Below are 16,721 nucleotides of genomic sequence, written 5' to 3'. Positions count from 1 at the left end.
GCCACTGGGAAGTCAAGTACTATACTCCTGTGTGCTTAGTAGTTGCGTTGAGACTTGATGATGAATAGCTCTGAAGAGTTAACTTTCAAACTGAATTAATCTGATCAAACCTATGAAAGAAAGGTTTGAAGTCTGGTGTTGATGCATGTAAAATACCTTTACCTTTTAAGTATAAACGTTTTTTTCACCCCAGAGTTTGGTGTTGAGTTAAATTATAGATTCAGAGAGTAACTTCTTTCCTCTTTCCTTTCTTCCCATTCTTTCCGCTGGCCTCTCCGAAAACCACTCAACTGTGGACAGTCGGCGCCATCTGTATAAATGCTTTCTGCGGTTCGTTTCAGACGCACTCTGCACCTAGAGAAATGTGTGTTATTTATCCAAACAGGCACATCATCCTGGAGGTGCACTTTGCCTGTCATCTGCATGTAATCAGTCGAGTGTGCCTTTAACTGCGGGGAACCAGATAAGTGTGGCTGAGTGTGCATCTTGTAATTAGCATGGAAATGGTTCTAGCTTCCAGGAGCAGGTGCAAATTGCATAGGTGCAATAAAATGAAAGTTGAGGCGGGAAAGAAGAAAATTCAGTTCTCCGTGTTCCATGGAAATCTCTCAGAGGACAAAGTGTAGCTTCTAGTAAATGTGTGTGACTACTGTATCTGGCCAATTTATAACATCAGAGTAAGGCTGTCTGCAGTTACCTTGACAGTGTCAGAGGTGTCTGCCGTTAATAAAAACTGTTAGTCCCGTTACATTTTTATGGTTGATGACAATTTCTCAGCTTGTCATTTAGTTATTGAGGTTTGACATATACACTGCTGCGCAATTAATTGGTGTCATGCAGCAGAGCAAAGGAAAACAGCAGTTAAGGTAACCTATTATTTACCGTGTGTGGACAATTAGGCGACTGACAGGGCAGAACAAAATGAATCCATCAGGCTCCAAAAATTGCAGTTCCTCAATTTGCCGCTTGAGGGTGGCTCAGAAACAAAGTCAATCCCAGTTGACATTCATGTTTAAACGTCCAATTCTACAGCAGAAATATACACCAGTCAGGCACAACATCGTGATCACCTTCCTAATATTGTGAAGGCCTCTTTTGTGCCACCAAATCAGCTCTCATAAGAGAACAGACACGGCAACACAGTGTTTTTAGTGGGGGCCTTTGGGTTCTGTGGGTTGATGGGAGGGGCCTCTGTGGATCAGACTTGTTCCAGTGCATCCCACAGACACTTGATCAGTTTGGAGGCTGGAAGATGGTCAGTGCTATTCACACTGACCATGCCTGGTCATAATGTTACGCCTGATCAGTGAATGTTACAAAAAATTAGTTGGTCTCTACTGCAAATTTCCCCATTCAGGACATCTGTCCAATCAATTTTATTTATTTATTTTTTAAAATTTTATCGCTCAGTTAAATGATATCCACTTTTATAAAGTTCTGCATAATTAAAGGAATGGCTGATTTGAGTGCCAGGTGGGTGCAGTCTTAGGTTGATAGACGGCAGCCTTGGCATCTTCTGCCTGCCTCCACACACACTTATTTGCCCATTTTTTTGCCCTGGCTAGATGGCAATGGCTAGACACACCTGCAATGGGCTTGAAAACGGATCTTCAAAAACACTAAGGGGGACGTTGCAGAGGGTTTGTCCATCTTTATATGACACAGAAATGGCCTGGGCAGTTGTGGGACATTCACTAAAAAGCTTGGAGTCGGACTTCTTCCCTGCAATTCGCTACACAATTTGTTACTTTTCAGTGGTTTCGTTGCAAGATAACAGGAGGTGTGACTAATGCTGGACTTCTCAGCTAGACATTCTTTTAAGAGACGACATCTGTTGAAAACCGAAGAGCCACATTAGGTTCTTCATCTACTGAACGTTTTCCCCCGATGAAAAGATATCCAGCACATCTTTCAATGCATGTCGAGCTGTCTAGCCGGGCCGCCGAGGTGTCTGGCTAGTTTAAACTTGTCATTTGTATACCCTCACCAGAGCCCCGGCTTGTGTGCGAGTCACTTTACTTCCCGTCGTTTGATGTAACCCTGTGTGTAGAGCTGGAGTCTGGAGGCAGAGGACCCACTGTGCTCCCTGTTGCTTGAGGGCAAATGGATCAAACCTGTCTCTTTCCCCTGGTTTAACATCCCCAAACGGAGCCTTTGTTTTATCTGTCAAACTGTGCCCTGTTTAGTGTATTAGAGGCAGTTCCCAACGGGTTTAGCCACTCAGACCTTTATTTTTTTTTGTTTTTTGTTTTTTTCCCCCAAGCTAGGCTGCAGACATGTCAATCATTCCCACAAATTCTCTAAAGTTATCCCCGTTTTTGCTCACCAGCTCTTGAGGCGATCAAAGATAACAAATCCCTTTAAACACTAAAGCCCTTTGTTCCCATCAGCGCTCAAAGTTCCCTACTTCATGGCACGTGGACCTTCGGTGCACACTCATGCAAAAACGAATGCGAGGGGTAAGCCGTTGCAATCTGAATTGAGCTTTTCTGCGTGCGCTAATAAACAGCACATGCGAAAGAGCCAATGCCAACAACATCTTCAAGGACAGCTGCACACGCAACTGTGTGGAACGTTAAATCCCAAATAAATGCAACCTAATGACATTCGCAGTGATTATTTAATCTGAAAGCTGTTTATGTGAAGAATATAAGAATGCTAGGGCTGGAGTTCTCCTTTCATTCACTTTCGTGTGGATTTACGGAACTGCTGGTACATTTGCAGAATTATGTGAAATTCAGCGGTGGTGCCATTAGGGCCAGCTAAGCCTTCTCTTGTGGTCTAAACTTTATCAAAATCACTGAGTCACATTTTAGTATTTTCCCCCATTAATCTTAGGAAATTATTCTCAATAATCTGTTCTTTTTATTTCTTGTCTGTCTCTCAAAGAAACCAACCAGATCTTCACAATTAAAACTGCAGTCGGCTGAAGCTTGAAATACACTGATGGCGACGCCGTTCTTTTAACCGATCACATTTCGAGTTGTTATTCTTAGGCCTCCTCTGTGGTCTACGGTAGCATCAACGTTTTCACGTCCTCTCATTGGAGGGTCAGAAGGCCGCTCTATTTAAGCCAAGCTTTCGGTTCGTGTTCATCTCTTGCAAATCCTCCCTGTTAACATTTTGATAGCTGTTCTTGAACCCATGATGGCAGAAAGAGGAGAGGCTATCGATTTGGTTGCAGATCTTCTTAGTTGGAAATTCTCACTGCGGATATTGAATGAAAAGCTGGACATTGCGAAGAAAGGTCACTCTACCACGGAGCTAGCTAGCCAGCCAGACCCAGCTGTGAAAAGTGTGTGCGCCACTTTCAGGTCTGCGGCTATAAGTGCTACCATTATAACCGGAGGAAATGAAATTATTTGTTAACTTCCGGTGAGCAAAATGAATTATACTTGCATCTGCTGTGTGTATTTATGTGTCGACAGTGATGCTTTTTTGATGTATGTGGCGCTAGTGGGAAGCTGGAGTGAGAGTCAGAGGAGAATGCAATGTTTTATTGCATATCCGTACGATGTCGACGGTTCCTATTGACACAGTGGCGTCATAGCAGTCGCATTAAGGGGTGTTTTGTATAAGGTTGGAGGTCATTGAACACCTAGATGGAAAATGCACGCCTCACCACTGGTGAAATTGTATCACATCTCTTTTGAATTTGAAATTAACGAGCGATTTTAGAATAAAAAGTAACACTGTAAAGCTGTGGAAGAGCACACTCGTCTTTCTTCACATGAGGGTCTCTCAATAGAACTTGCACAAATAAATTATTTATAAATTCAAATGAATCCATCTGGATCTCAAATGATAATGATTCCTAAAAGGAGAAATGGTTGAACAGTTCTTATGAGAGAAATTCTGATTCACAATCTATAAGTATAACATAACGCAGTAAGTTATATAGGCATGACCTTGAGGGCCATTGAGGGAACTGTTGTGACCCACGGAGCAGAATGGATGGCGGTTACACCACTGATAACTGTACCGATGTGAAGTACATGTAATGTATGATGGACTACAAGGCAGACACAGCGAGTGTGAGCTATAGGTTGTTATTCTGTGTGTATATGTGCATTGATGGACCCTCATCATCTTTCGGTGTTGAGCATTCCATCACAGACGGCGTGCGACTTATCGGAGGGAGCCAGGTTTTCAGAGGACTGACAGTTTAAGGAGAACTGCCATGGGATAAGGCTCAATCCTCGCTCAGCCATTACATCTCTCATACCCTTCTCACTCATTCCTCTCTCTCTCAAACACACACACATATACACACACATATCAGCGCAAACACAGATGCAGAAACCAAACGGCAAACCCTGACTACTGATTCCCAGAGCTGCTCCACTGAGGTTTCAAGCCGTTCTATTGCTCCTTCATCCCCGCACAGATAAAAGATGACCGTCGATCCAGATGATGTATATTCTGAGATGCGGGGAAACATTAAAGACATCTCCAGGGACAATTGTAAATGCCTACATGTGTGGATAGACACAATATATACTGTATATTTTTAAAATACTAGAGATACTAAAGAGAGAGAAGGACACAAATTATAAAGACGATAAAACCAAAGAAATGGCAGGACGAATATACCGTATGTCCACAAGCAACAGAAAGAAAAAAATGTGTATGTAGGTGTAATGTGTGTACTTGTACACTAGTTACCGGAAGGTCATTTGGAATATCTGTCCCAAGTTGACTTGCTGGGTTTTGTTGTTGTATCCGTGCAGCATCTCACCAAACAGGGTGTCATTGAAGTGGACATCCTGCCTCGGGCATTTCGGTCCCTCGCAGTTGTCTGACTGCAGGAGGCAGGAGCGCCCGTCCCCTGCTAGCTTGTACTCCTGCACGCACCTGAGGAAGTGGGGGGAAAGCTGTCAATACAATGTAGGATATTTAATTTAAATGTATGGAAACCCATTTACACTTGAGGTGAAGGGACGTGTGGGTGTATAGTTGTTGAATCAGAAGGTGGCAAGCTGATTGAGGTTGGTATACTGACACTGAATGAATCATACAAACATGATCCTGCCTTTGTATTTTAATACAAACATGCATCCACTGTGTGCAACAGTTGGTGCTGTTACAAGGACACTGGCATTCTAAGAATAATTGGAATAACAGCTCAATCAGAACAAAAATGCTATGCCGCCCCAGTTGGAACAGACTGGCCCGGTTGGAAAAAATTCTCAGTGAAAGGGGTGGTGTAAACCTTTGATCATTCCTTCTGCAAGTTTGCCCCACATGATATAGAATTTTGATGATGAGACGAATTTCCATCAGGGATGGGAACATGATGGTTGCAAAAAATAATTCAAACAAGTCTTTGAAGGTTCTAAGGGATCCAGGTCGTGGTATATCCAAAAACGTCAAAGAAAGGCAGCTGGACCTTCTGGAAGATGTTTCACCACTCAGTAGGTTCTTCAGTTTTAAAAGACAGGTGGGGTTTAAATGGGAACATCTGTGGGTGTAGCCCGTCAAAAAATAATTGACTAGTGTCCCTTAGCGGCCAGATACTTGCATGACGTTGATGATCCTATTTAAACCTCAACTCCCCACCAGCCCTGTTGAAGAAGCTACTCGGATAAATGCTTCTTCAGTTCTATGGGAATGGTGGAGAGTTGAGGGACCGGTGGAGTGCCTTTAAGAGTCTCTACAAGTCCTGAAAATAATGGGCACTTTGTTATCAAAAACATAGGTCTGTCTCAGTCATCTTCTTCTACTGAATCATTCAAGTTTTGTCAATAAGGTGGAAATAAGAGGAAAAAATGTATTATATTTCAGGAACTTTTGATGCACTACAGAAGACAGAACCACAGTCTTCTGTCAAATGAGTTGAGCTATTCATCTTATTGGATCATCTTATCTAGTATTCATGTAAACGGGGTGACATAGGTTTGGCCAAAGTGTCTTTTGCACTTGCAAAGTAGTTATCACTATAGAGAGATTGTGGACGTGAGAACTCCAAACTAATTCCAAAGGCAGAGCATTCAACAGACTTTGCAGTTAGTCACAAATTATCATATCGCCTCCAGTTTTCTGCCATACAAACAAGGCTGAGTATCCACTGCTGTTGGCTAGGGCTGATATTTGGGCTCAAGTCTCTTTGCCGTCGCTGGGAGGGAGAAATCCGTCTTTGCTGGCAATGCTCAGATCTGCTGGAGCGGTCTCTCTGTGGCAAAGCTATTTAGCTATTCTGTAAACTAACAGTTCCCCTAACTACAAATGGGCATGCATTTAATTGACGAAAAGAAAGCCACCTTCCGGAGTTGCGTTTTAAATTTTTCTTTTCTTTTTTTCTTTTAACGTAAGTCCATATGAATCAACCTGAGGATTTTATGGAAGATGAACATGGCCACAAATTGGATTCTTTTTTATGTGTTTGGTCACGTAGCCATCCTACACTGTGGACCTGACACACTTCAAAGAATATCAGAATATCCTTCATGTACAGCATGCTTCCCCTGTTAAAAGGGACCTATCATGCAAATTTACCGCTCTATATTTTCATTCTGGGTCTCCACTACGGTGGCTTTGCATGATTCATAGTTAAACAAAATCCTTATTTATCTCACACTGTCAGTTCAGGCTCTGCCTGAAAACGAGTAATATTAGCTCAGATCTCTTAAAGGCCCCCCTCCTTAACAGCCCTCTGTGTTCTGATTGGCTGGCTTTGTAGCTTTTGCTTGTGAGCAATGTCGTCCTGCATCCAAAAGTGAACTGTAGACCTCCTAAGTAACACAATTCTGCAACATGAGAGTGGGCAGTAAGGACATCTGCAGCGTCGAGTGGTTGAAGAAGTGGACCAGGGCGACTGGTTCAAATCCCCTCTACTTCCATGGCAGCCCTTCGTGCGCCTTTGCCACTGCTCACTACTCTTTGTATAAAACAAAATCCCTGTATGTGTGGATACTTGGACAAAATAAAGCTGAGTGTGTCACATAATGGTAGTTATTTATGCACAAATAGAGTCTACAAATACTTGTAATACTATTCAAAAAAACACATATACCAAAGTGACTATTGTCTGACTTTGCAAGTGCTTCCATGGGACTTAAACAACGTGGTCTGAACCATGTGACTGGATCTGCTCATTGGACCAGATGCTCCAAAATGCCCAACCACCTACAGTTATATAGTACAAAACAGAAACAAAAGGCATACAAACATACAAACAGAAACTGTGTTGCAGTAATGAACTATCAGGGAGTATAGTTAAAAATTCTGTGGTCTACTGATCCGTGAAATGTGTTGTGGAATACCACTGACAAACATGATACAAAAGCCTAAAGGGAGGCATAATGGTGTGGGTAATGTTTTCTTGCTGCACATTAGGGACCTTGGTAAAAGAGCTGAAGCTAACTGATGGAAAGCCGGCAACCGGCTGCATGGCCCTTTATTCCCTTAGCAACCTCTTTCAAATGGAAACTTCCTTGAGAAAACAATGCACTGTGACCTAGTCTAGATGTCGGAAAGATGCCTTCCCCATCGCATGTGTATATTGTAAACTCAGTGGAATGTGTGGGACGAGGAAGCGGGCGTTCATGGAGGGAAAGTATCACTGAATGACGTTAGGCAAATGCAGTCGGCATGGTCCAAGATTCCAGTTTAGTCTTTGATGCGTCTTTTGAGTTAAAATATCCAAACCATCCTTTGGACACATGATGAACACAGAATTACAAAGATTCATGAAATCCTGCCATTGGGAATGTTTTCGTTGACTGAAACATCACTTTTTGTTTAATGCTAATTATTCTCACCCGCAAAACATGAGCACATTGCTGGAACTTGGGTCATCTTCGAGGGGCACAAGCTGCTGGAGACACAGCTGTTCACAGCCCCCGTTGAAGCCATCCGTGCAGTCAATGCCCCTGGAGTAGTCATAGCAACCTGAGCCATCCTTCATTGGCCTCAGCCCCTCAGGACACTGCAAAAGAGAAGGATTTTGGCGTAAGAAGGAGAAGGTGGCAGGAGGGAGGCGTGGAGAGAGAGAGGCCTTGATTAGGGACAGAGAAGAAAAGAACAAAGCACAGAGGTCGGAATGTGCATTTTAATCAGGATCAGAAGGCGAAGATGGGAAAGATGAGAGAGGAAAAGCGCTCCGCTGTTTGACAACTTGGAATCACAACGCAACTCACTACTTGACTAGAAAGGTACTTTCAGTTGACACTATAACAAGCCATAATCCTCCACACTGCTTTACACTGTTACACACCCCTGACAAGGCTGCACGGTGATGGATGAAAAAGACCATTGGCATAGGCAGTGCGAGACATAAAATTTGAATTTTTCTGTGTGTGTTAGAAATGAGACGTAAAGCAAAAGGGGAAATAATTAAGTCAATTTAGCATAAGTGCAAGGTTGGATATTCTACAAAGGGACTTTTAGAAGCAGTGATACCCCCAACTTTATACTCATACTTAAAATTGTGGAGTCTATTGAGACTTTTGGACAGTTAAATTGGACAATCAGTGGCGATTTAGTAAGAAGGTAAAAGACAGTACAGGCAGTTTTCAGCACAGGTAAATATGAGTTTCAGTTTAACTTTGAGGCCCTGCAGGGCAACTCAAAACACATTACTTGAGAGTACACACTCCAGACAGAAATCTGAATGGAAACAATGTGTCCAATATTCTAACTTTAAATTGGCCAATTTACAGTGCAGCAGTTAATTTATGAAGTGGAGTTTCTAATGAATTATATTTCCTCCAGCACAAGAAACACTAATCAAGCATGAATGCAGCAGCAGCGGCGGATGCATTCAGTAACAAAGCTGGCCCTCCATTAAAAATGGAATTTTACTTAAAATTAATAACTTGTAGATTTAATAGAAAAGTGTCATGATTTGCATTGCATTACCCATCTCGGATGTAAACAAAAGATTACTACACTAACGGAACAATGACATTATGGTTTCCTGCTGATTCAGTTCGTACGTGTTGGAGGAAATTGCTGAGAGGAAATGCCGTTGACAAGTATTGTCGGATTTTAAAATCTACATTCACTTCGTGCATTGTTCTATATAACAAAAACATTCCTCTGACAAGAATCCTGGAATAGGATTCTGAGAAGCTCACTCTGCAAATAAAAATAGGATCAAGGGTCTTTTCTTTTTTTTTTGCATGGCCAGGAGCAATGTGTATAGTTCACCGCTTTATCAGACTCATTTTGTTGTTTTTATTTGATATTGGTATCCTAATGTATAACATGCAGAGTCCTCCACATTGTTTCCAATTTGGCCACCGTATGACTTTTCTTTTTGATAATTTTGCAGCAAAGATGGATTCTTATGAGATTTGTGGGATGACAGTCCATGTTTACCTGGAGCCTGAGGAACTACCGCCAGATACAGGATACAAAAGTTTCAATAGGTTTAAAATCAGCAACTACAAACATTCTTAGCTAGCTACACTGTTGCTTCTGTTTACTCTTTTGTTCATTGTCTGCTGATGGACAGATGGTTCATCCAATCACCAGACAAGTATTTTTCTTCCTTTTTTTCCCCGTTTCCAAACTGTTTCCATTGACGACTTCCCAGATGGGTCTGTGCAACACACCATCTGTCACGTCAGGTTACATCAGGAGAGCCACACACAACACAGCCGCAACGTATCGTGGTAACCAGAGATTCCTTTTCCTTCTGAAAAATAATATTGATAAAGAAATAAAACACAACTTACAGACAAGTGATTTCAGCAGCTTTATCATATTTGCATGCCATTCTCTGTATCATAGACGTGACTGCCGTGTTGTATACTGTAGCCTACTGAGTTATGACATTAGGTGTCAGAAAAACAACATTTACACTTTAAATGAATGGCACACAGAGGTGAACACACACATCGATCAACCAACCACTAACAGGAGAAGTAAATAACAGTGACCATCTTGTGACAATTCAGTGTTCTGTAGTGTTCCGGACCTGGCGTTACTTAGACATGTACCACCCACCTAGACCAGACCAGGCATCCCCACCACATAGCAATGACACTCCTTGACAGTTACGTTCATTCAGTAGAAGGAGATGACGATGACAGATCCAAGTTCACAACAAAACTACCTAGATGGACTCTTCCTTTGAAAACCTTTGAAAACACTTATTTGAACACTTCATCGTTTTACTACCTCTGTCCCTCCCGGCAACATCGGATGAGTGACAGCTAACCCTCTGAATCTGAAATTCTCACCAACTGGACCGGACCGGGCCAATCTGTTCTGACTGAAGCGGTTGCATTAAACATTTTTATGGAGTTTTACTCCAGTGATTAGTAGAAACAGCCTGACTCAATTCTTGTCAGGATATGAATCAGGTAACACACTATTTGGATTTCATTATAGGGGTTGGTTCAACAAATAGAGAGAAAAAAACAGCAACACAATTGGATATTCCTACAACCATAGACATTTTGTTGTAAACTAATTCTCCTCGGCGGCGCTCAGATGACGTACATCGTAACGTTGCCATTACTCTTGTGTCCATCAGTTCATGGAGACCACCCAACGATTCGATTGGACCCAATCAACTTCCACCAGCATGTCTCCAGACCAACTTTCCTGGACAAAAAAAATGGGATGAGCATCGATAACCAGTTCTTTTAAAGAGCCGGTTCTAGTTGGTTCAATTCATCAACATCTTTAGCCCTCATGCTTAACAATTCTCCTTATAGATACTTTTCGTGGTGAATCTTTACATCCCAGTCCAGAAGGTGGCAGTAATGCACCTAAAAGTTGTTTGCCAACCATCATTACGTCGAAGCACATCAAGGAAGACGTGATGGCAGAGAGGCTGAAATGGACAAAAGTGTGGCTTCACTTCACCAGAAGGGCTGTAGCAGCACAACGTGCAATTTATGCAGCACTGTAATTTGAAGCAGGGGCGAAAACTCAACCAACATACTGAAGCATTTGTCGACGCCACAGACATTAAATACCGAGAGAGTGCCATGTGTTCGACAATCTCCGGTCAACGAGTGCAGCCATTGCTATGTCTCAGCAGAGCAGTGCTAGTGAGGATCCAGTGACCAAATTCCTATATTTCTTACACTTGCACTTATATCTTGCGTAGAAACCCAATAAAATTGCTGTCGTTTATACAAAACCACGAACGGGAAGGGAATCGATAAAGAATCGGATCGATAAGCAGAATCGATAATGGCATCACTACTAACAAAATCCCATCGATGCCCATCCCAAGATGGGGGGTGAAGGTCGCTCTGGCTTCCAGGCTAGTTCCAGGAATTTTTAAAGTTACATGATTTAAGGGGAAAATATCTGTTTTATGATGCTTTAAATACTGTGTGTAAGAGATTAAGTGCAGGAGAGAGTTTAAACAATAACATCTGCCACTTTGAGCTTAAAGCTTCTGTAGAACAGCGCTTTCTTACTTTCTATTTTTTGGACAATCAGCAATAATATACCTGTTTAGAAGATACCCCGGAAAATGCGAAACCTCCACTGTCTTGAATGCCCATACGTATTTAAAAAAAAATTATACTCATGCCAGGCTTTCATTCATGGTCCGCATTACATTTTTCCCTCAAGCATGTGTTTCCCCTTAACCATCTCATAACAATTACCAAGGCAATTATGGAAATAGACTGACTTTTTACTCGAGCGTAATCAGTGGTGGGTTGACATGTCAGACGACTGTTAGTTTACAGGCAAAGTTGTTCATTTTGCTCAAAAGTTGTTTGGCGGTCAAGAGCGCAATCGGCAATCCGGCACTATCATCAACCACAAGTAGCGATTGAACTCTTAACAGTAATCAGGGGGTTATTACATCCGTCCAATTATGATTATCATAATTAGTCTTCTCATAACAGGAAGGTTATGCTATTAAATTAGAAGATGAAATAAACAGTGATTTCACACAAAGGCTATCAATTAATGTGAAAACAAGGGCATATCACCACTCGCTTTGCCGAATACAGTTTCTGACTATACTAAACAAATCCACCAACAGGCTTTTTGATCTCCTGGGAGAGTTAAAGACAGATAAAATTGGATTGTCGTGTGTGTTCTGGTCACATACTCTGCAGAAAAGCTCTCCAGTACCATATCCATTTACTGTATCTCATGTATGTAAGGGCGAACTTCCTCAGGAGAAGAAGATTGCAGCCATTCATCACACTGCTGCAGAGCTGTGGGAATAGCTGCCTGTAATTCGGAATTGTCATGCAGCACTCTGCTTGAATGGAAGTTCTTAAGGTTAGCCATTAGCGCAGCCCACAAGCTACTTGCTCTTTCTGCTTGGACAATTCTCCAAAGACACGAGGGCCCGGGGAGTGGGAAGCTTTGTATTTCAGATAAATGAATTTTAGACAGTTCCTATGTAGTAACCAGTCTGCAACACTTATCTCAGACACATAGCTGCAGCTTTTTTGACATTAAGGTTGCAAATATAAATGCCATGTCTGCAGCTGGTCACAAATTGACCTAACTTTTTATACAAACATAATCTGGCAAATGAATGATTTACATATCATTTAATATGTTCAATATTTGAAAGAGTAAGTAAAAATTAAACATTCAACATGAGCAATTAATAGCTTCAACAGTTTGACCAAATTAAAAAGACATTTTATTTCTTACTTTTACGTTGCGCATATCTAGCCCATATCCTTCTCCTTTTTTCCCTGAGTGCTGGCGCGTTAAGACACATAAAACACAGCGGGTTGCTCATGTATGTTTCCCCTGGGTGCTATAGCAAATGAGAATTTCATGACACCGTTAAGAATCAAAGTGATGGTATTTGACTCCAGAGAATATGTGGAGATTAAAAGTACCAGATAAGCAGGTCTGGAGACATAAAAGAACAATGAAAAAAAAAACCTAAGTGCGCATGAAATATGGCTGCACATACATCCCCCTAAACATTACATACTGCTCGTAGATCACCCCACCAAATTAACATTCATACATTGTGAATGAATGCTATTCATTTTCCTAATCACCCATTAGTGCCCTCAGCTTTAATCAGGAACCGAGTATAATCTATTGAGAACTCTATTTCATAATGATCTTGTCAAAATTAAGATGCTGGATGTTCGTACTTAGCGGCTATGGCTCATTTCAGGGAGTGGAGAAACTGCAAGTAAAGACCAGTTCGTGAATTTTATATTGTTTCCCACTCAAACCTTTGGAAACCAGAACAGAAGAGGAACGCGCCGTAAACAGTAAATACTTGAGGATAATAAGGAAATAATATCTTCGTAACGACGTGTGTGAGTCTTTGACAAAAGTTTTTGAACCAGCCCAGGTCTTAATCACAAAGACAGGCGAGGGAAAAAAAAAAAAATCAAATACTCTAAAAGCATATTTGACAGCCTAATCTGGTTTAAGGGTGGCGGTGATGCATGCCCTGCAGCTCCAGCACTGCTCAAATGTGTTAAATTAGGCGCAACAGTTTTATTGCTCTAAGAGCAGAAAAGTTTCAATTCATTTCCTCCCTGAGTCTGTTTGCATAGGGGGTATCTCGGTTAAGAGGCTTATCCATTGATCATATTCGGGAGGTGAGATTTGCATGCAGTGTAGAGAACTCTGGTTGCGCATATCGCCCGTATACATGACAAATATTGGCCGCCCTGTTACCGATCGCCGCGCACTGTTTGCGCAGGTGCCCGTGATGTCTGCAAACATCAACCGCCTGATCCGAAATGAAATCTGACGAACGGGAAACCACCTCACCGTAACAAGTACGGGTCAGCATTTCATTATTTTCCCCATTTATGTTAAACCTGTTTATCTGTAAAACTTTCTACTGTCCTGTTTTCCCAACACAGTGACGGTTTTCATTCCGCTGCGTCCATACTGTTCCGTGCACAAGAAATGCTATCCTGGCTTCCTCCCTCAAAGGTAATATTTTTGGGCTTCTCGAAATTGAGCTAATCAGGGATTCTGAAATTGGGACATGATAAAAGCAGGAGAGTTCAAAAATTGGATCATGAAAAGGAAACGCACTCAGGGAGCCTAAACCTGCCTGTTATGTTGCTCGTGTTGCTGCCAATCCAGCCTTCATCTTCAGTGAGAGAGCACACAGTCGTCTGTTAGATACTGGGAATGGTGTCGTTGATAAAGCTCAAACAGACATAAATATACTTTGTTTACACAGAAATTATTTAAAACATTTGCATATCTGTTTACCATGCACGGATCAGCCACAATATTAAAACCACCAATGGGAGAAGTGAATAACATTGGCTGTCAGTGCCAGTTCAATGTTCTGCTAGGAAACTGTTGGACCTGGCATGCGTGTGGATTTTATTTAGACATGTACCACCCACCTAAACCAGACCAGGCAGCCCAACGCCATAGCAACGATGGCGGCAGCCATCCGTAGCAGGATGTAGCCGGACACAGGCACGCACACAAAAACAGTTTAGGAACGACTATGAGAAAATAAGAAACAACACAAGGTGTTGACCTGGCCTCCAAGTTCTCCAGATCCAGACCGATCAAGCCGGAACAAGCCTAATCCACAGAGACCCCTCTCCTCAACCCGTAGGACCCAAAGACCCCCATTAACTACACTGACCACATACACCACCGTTGCCAGACACCACAGGACGCCCTCAGAAGGCACAAGTCCATCCTCTGATGAGTCACAACTGTTTTGACTTTACATAAATTTCATGCTTTGTCCTCTTTTCACAGAGGCTTCCTTCAAAAATGGGGCTTCAACACAGGACGAAACACCATCCCCGACTACGGTTACTACCCCCAAATCACCGTGCTGATAGAGACCTTGCAGTGGCAGCATCGACGGTACTTTGTTTTCAGATAGAGAGCGGTGACAGCAAGAAGAGCTAGCTCCAATCTCACACTAGAAATGTTTTTGTGTTCTGCTTGTTTCACTCGGAAGCATCTGGAAAGGGGAAATACACAAGAGAGTTATCGGAGCAATCAAGAGTCAGCTACAGAGGGACGGGCAACCAGCAGATCATTTTATATGTGAACAGGGCGTAAGAGGATGATTTAGTCTTTGGCACCCATCTTCACATTTACAGAAAAATACCACCGCGCGCAGACCATAATGGCTTTATTCTATAACATGGAGGCCGGCAATATTTAATGCAGTCTCACATGTCTTTACTCCCGAGCCTCCACCGGGCTCTGCTACTCTTAGCTCTGCTCCATCGCCAGAGGCATTTATTATTGCCTGCCTTTGATGATTAAGGCAACCCAGGCATGGTTTATTAATGATGATTCACGTGTGGTCAGGTCAAGATGCCGATTATCGAGAGTATAATTTCTGTGTTACTGAACACGGGCAGTTTTATGAGCGCGAACGCACAAAGATTAAAAGCGGACGTACAAATGCACCTTTCGGGGGTCACCGGAGCTTGCAACTCGTCCCACAGCAATATACAACAAGATGAGGACTACTGTCACTCTTGCCGTCGCCGTCAGGCCACAAAGACTCAAGATATGATCTGTATTTTACATCCAAGACTGCCTTAAGTTTTCTCCTGGTATCCAAAATGTTAATTGAATACCATACAAGTCTTAATTTGCAACTTCAGACACTTTCATTGTCAAATAATTCACAGAAACATGGGATCCAACCAAACTAGCAGATTGTGATTGTTCTCATCCATTCATCCCCGGAAAAGCCATTAGTATTAAATCAAATACACTTAATACATCTACGTACACATTACGACATGTTACAGTTTCACTGTTTTGCTGCAAATAGTTGCAAATATTATCTTCTTAAGCTCCTTTGAACTCAAATCCAGTGCACACAAATCTTAATTCCCACCCTTGGCAACAACGGTGTCACGTGAATCTCTGCGGCAGACTAAATGACACACTTGATCCGGCATTTAACCAACAGCGTCGGAGCGAAAGGCTGAATTTCTTTCTTTCTTTTTTTTATCACAATGCATTTGCTTTTAAACCACAAAGCATTGAAATTCAATGGTAATGAGGTAAACTGAGCTGTACTGTGCAGCAGAGCAGGGCAAGTCATGACGCTCAGTTGTCAACAGCACAGAACTGTGGGGACATACAGGGGATGCTGGGTGGGGGGATTAGGAGGCGAGGGTTTGAGCAAACGTTTTGTTTTGCCACTTTCCCACCCCCCTCCCCGCTGACTCTTTATGCAAAACCAGAGGCAACCAAGCAGAAATCTGGCTCCACACTGACAACTCATCATTTAATTCTTGACTTTTGGAGTGTGCCACATGTTTTAATAAACTCTTGCATTCTGGGGAGACTATGCAAGAGGCTTAAAATGACATCCGAGACAACAGTACATGCCTTTCCTAAACTGTTACAAACGACTGGGTGTTTGACGGGCTGGAATTAAAGTGTGCTTGAAGTGTGTGTGAAGTACATCTTTGCCAGCCCTGCGTCCACTTTATCACAGACTTCCCAAAAGGGACATCAAGTCATGAAATATATGCCACTAATATGCTACCATCTGCTCAGCCTCTTAGTATTTTCATTAAGAGGACGGATACTGTAGCTGGATGCGACGACGTGTCATAAAGAAAAAGCATTTTGCTGTTTCCTAAAAGCAGGGAAGGCACCGCATGTGCCGCATCAGTTGTCAAAGTTAAACTTTAAAAATGGCAAACTACCAGAGGAGAGAAAAAAAAAAAGCCATGTCTGCAGAGTTGAACCAGTCCCAGGCGAGCGACACAAAACACGCTGCCCACAAGTTCAACTACAATCTGCCCACTCATTCTACATGACTGGGTAAAAGCTATTTACACAAC

The 16,721-nt window shown here is 42.3% G+C and overlaps 1 protein-coding gene across 1 annotated transcript in view; it reads right to left on the bottom strand.

The window, feature by feature from the left end:
- Positions 1-16,721, bottom strand: part of LOC124996430 (astrotactin-2-like) — a 259,132-nt gene that overhangs the window by 81,479 nt on the left and 160,932 nt on the right. The window contains exons 12-13 of the mRNA XM_047569442.1: positions 7,761-7,927; positions 4,666-4,854 (exon numbers count right to left, since the gene is read on the bottom strand). Of these exons, the coding sequence (XP_047425398.1) occupies positions 4,666-4,854; positions 7,761-7,927 (356 nt within the window). The remainder of the gene's footprint in view (positions 1-4,665; positions 4,855-7,760; positions 7,928-16,721) is intronic.

This window comes from Mugil cephalus, chromosome 19 (genome assembly GCF_022458985.1).
Source record: "Mugil cephalus isolate CIBA_MC_2020 chromosome 19, CIBA_Mcephalus_1.1, whole genome shotgun sequence".
NCBI classification, from domain to species: domain Eukaryota; kingdom Metazoa; phylum Chordata; class Actinopteri; order Mugiliformes; family Mugilidae; genus Mugil; species Mugil cephalus.
The sequence above is the reverse complement of the archived record's forward strand: the minus strand, read 5'-3'. Positions and strand labels throughout refer to the sequence as shown.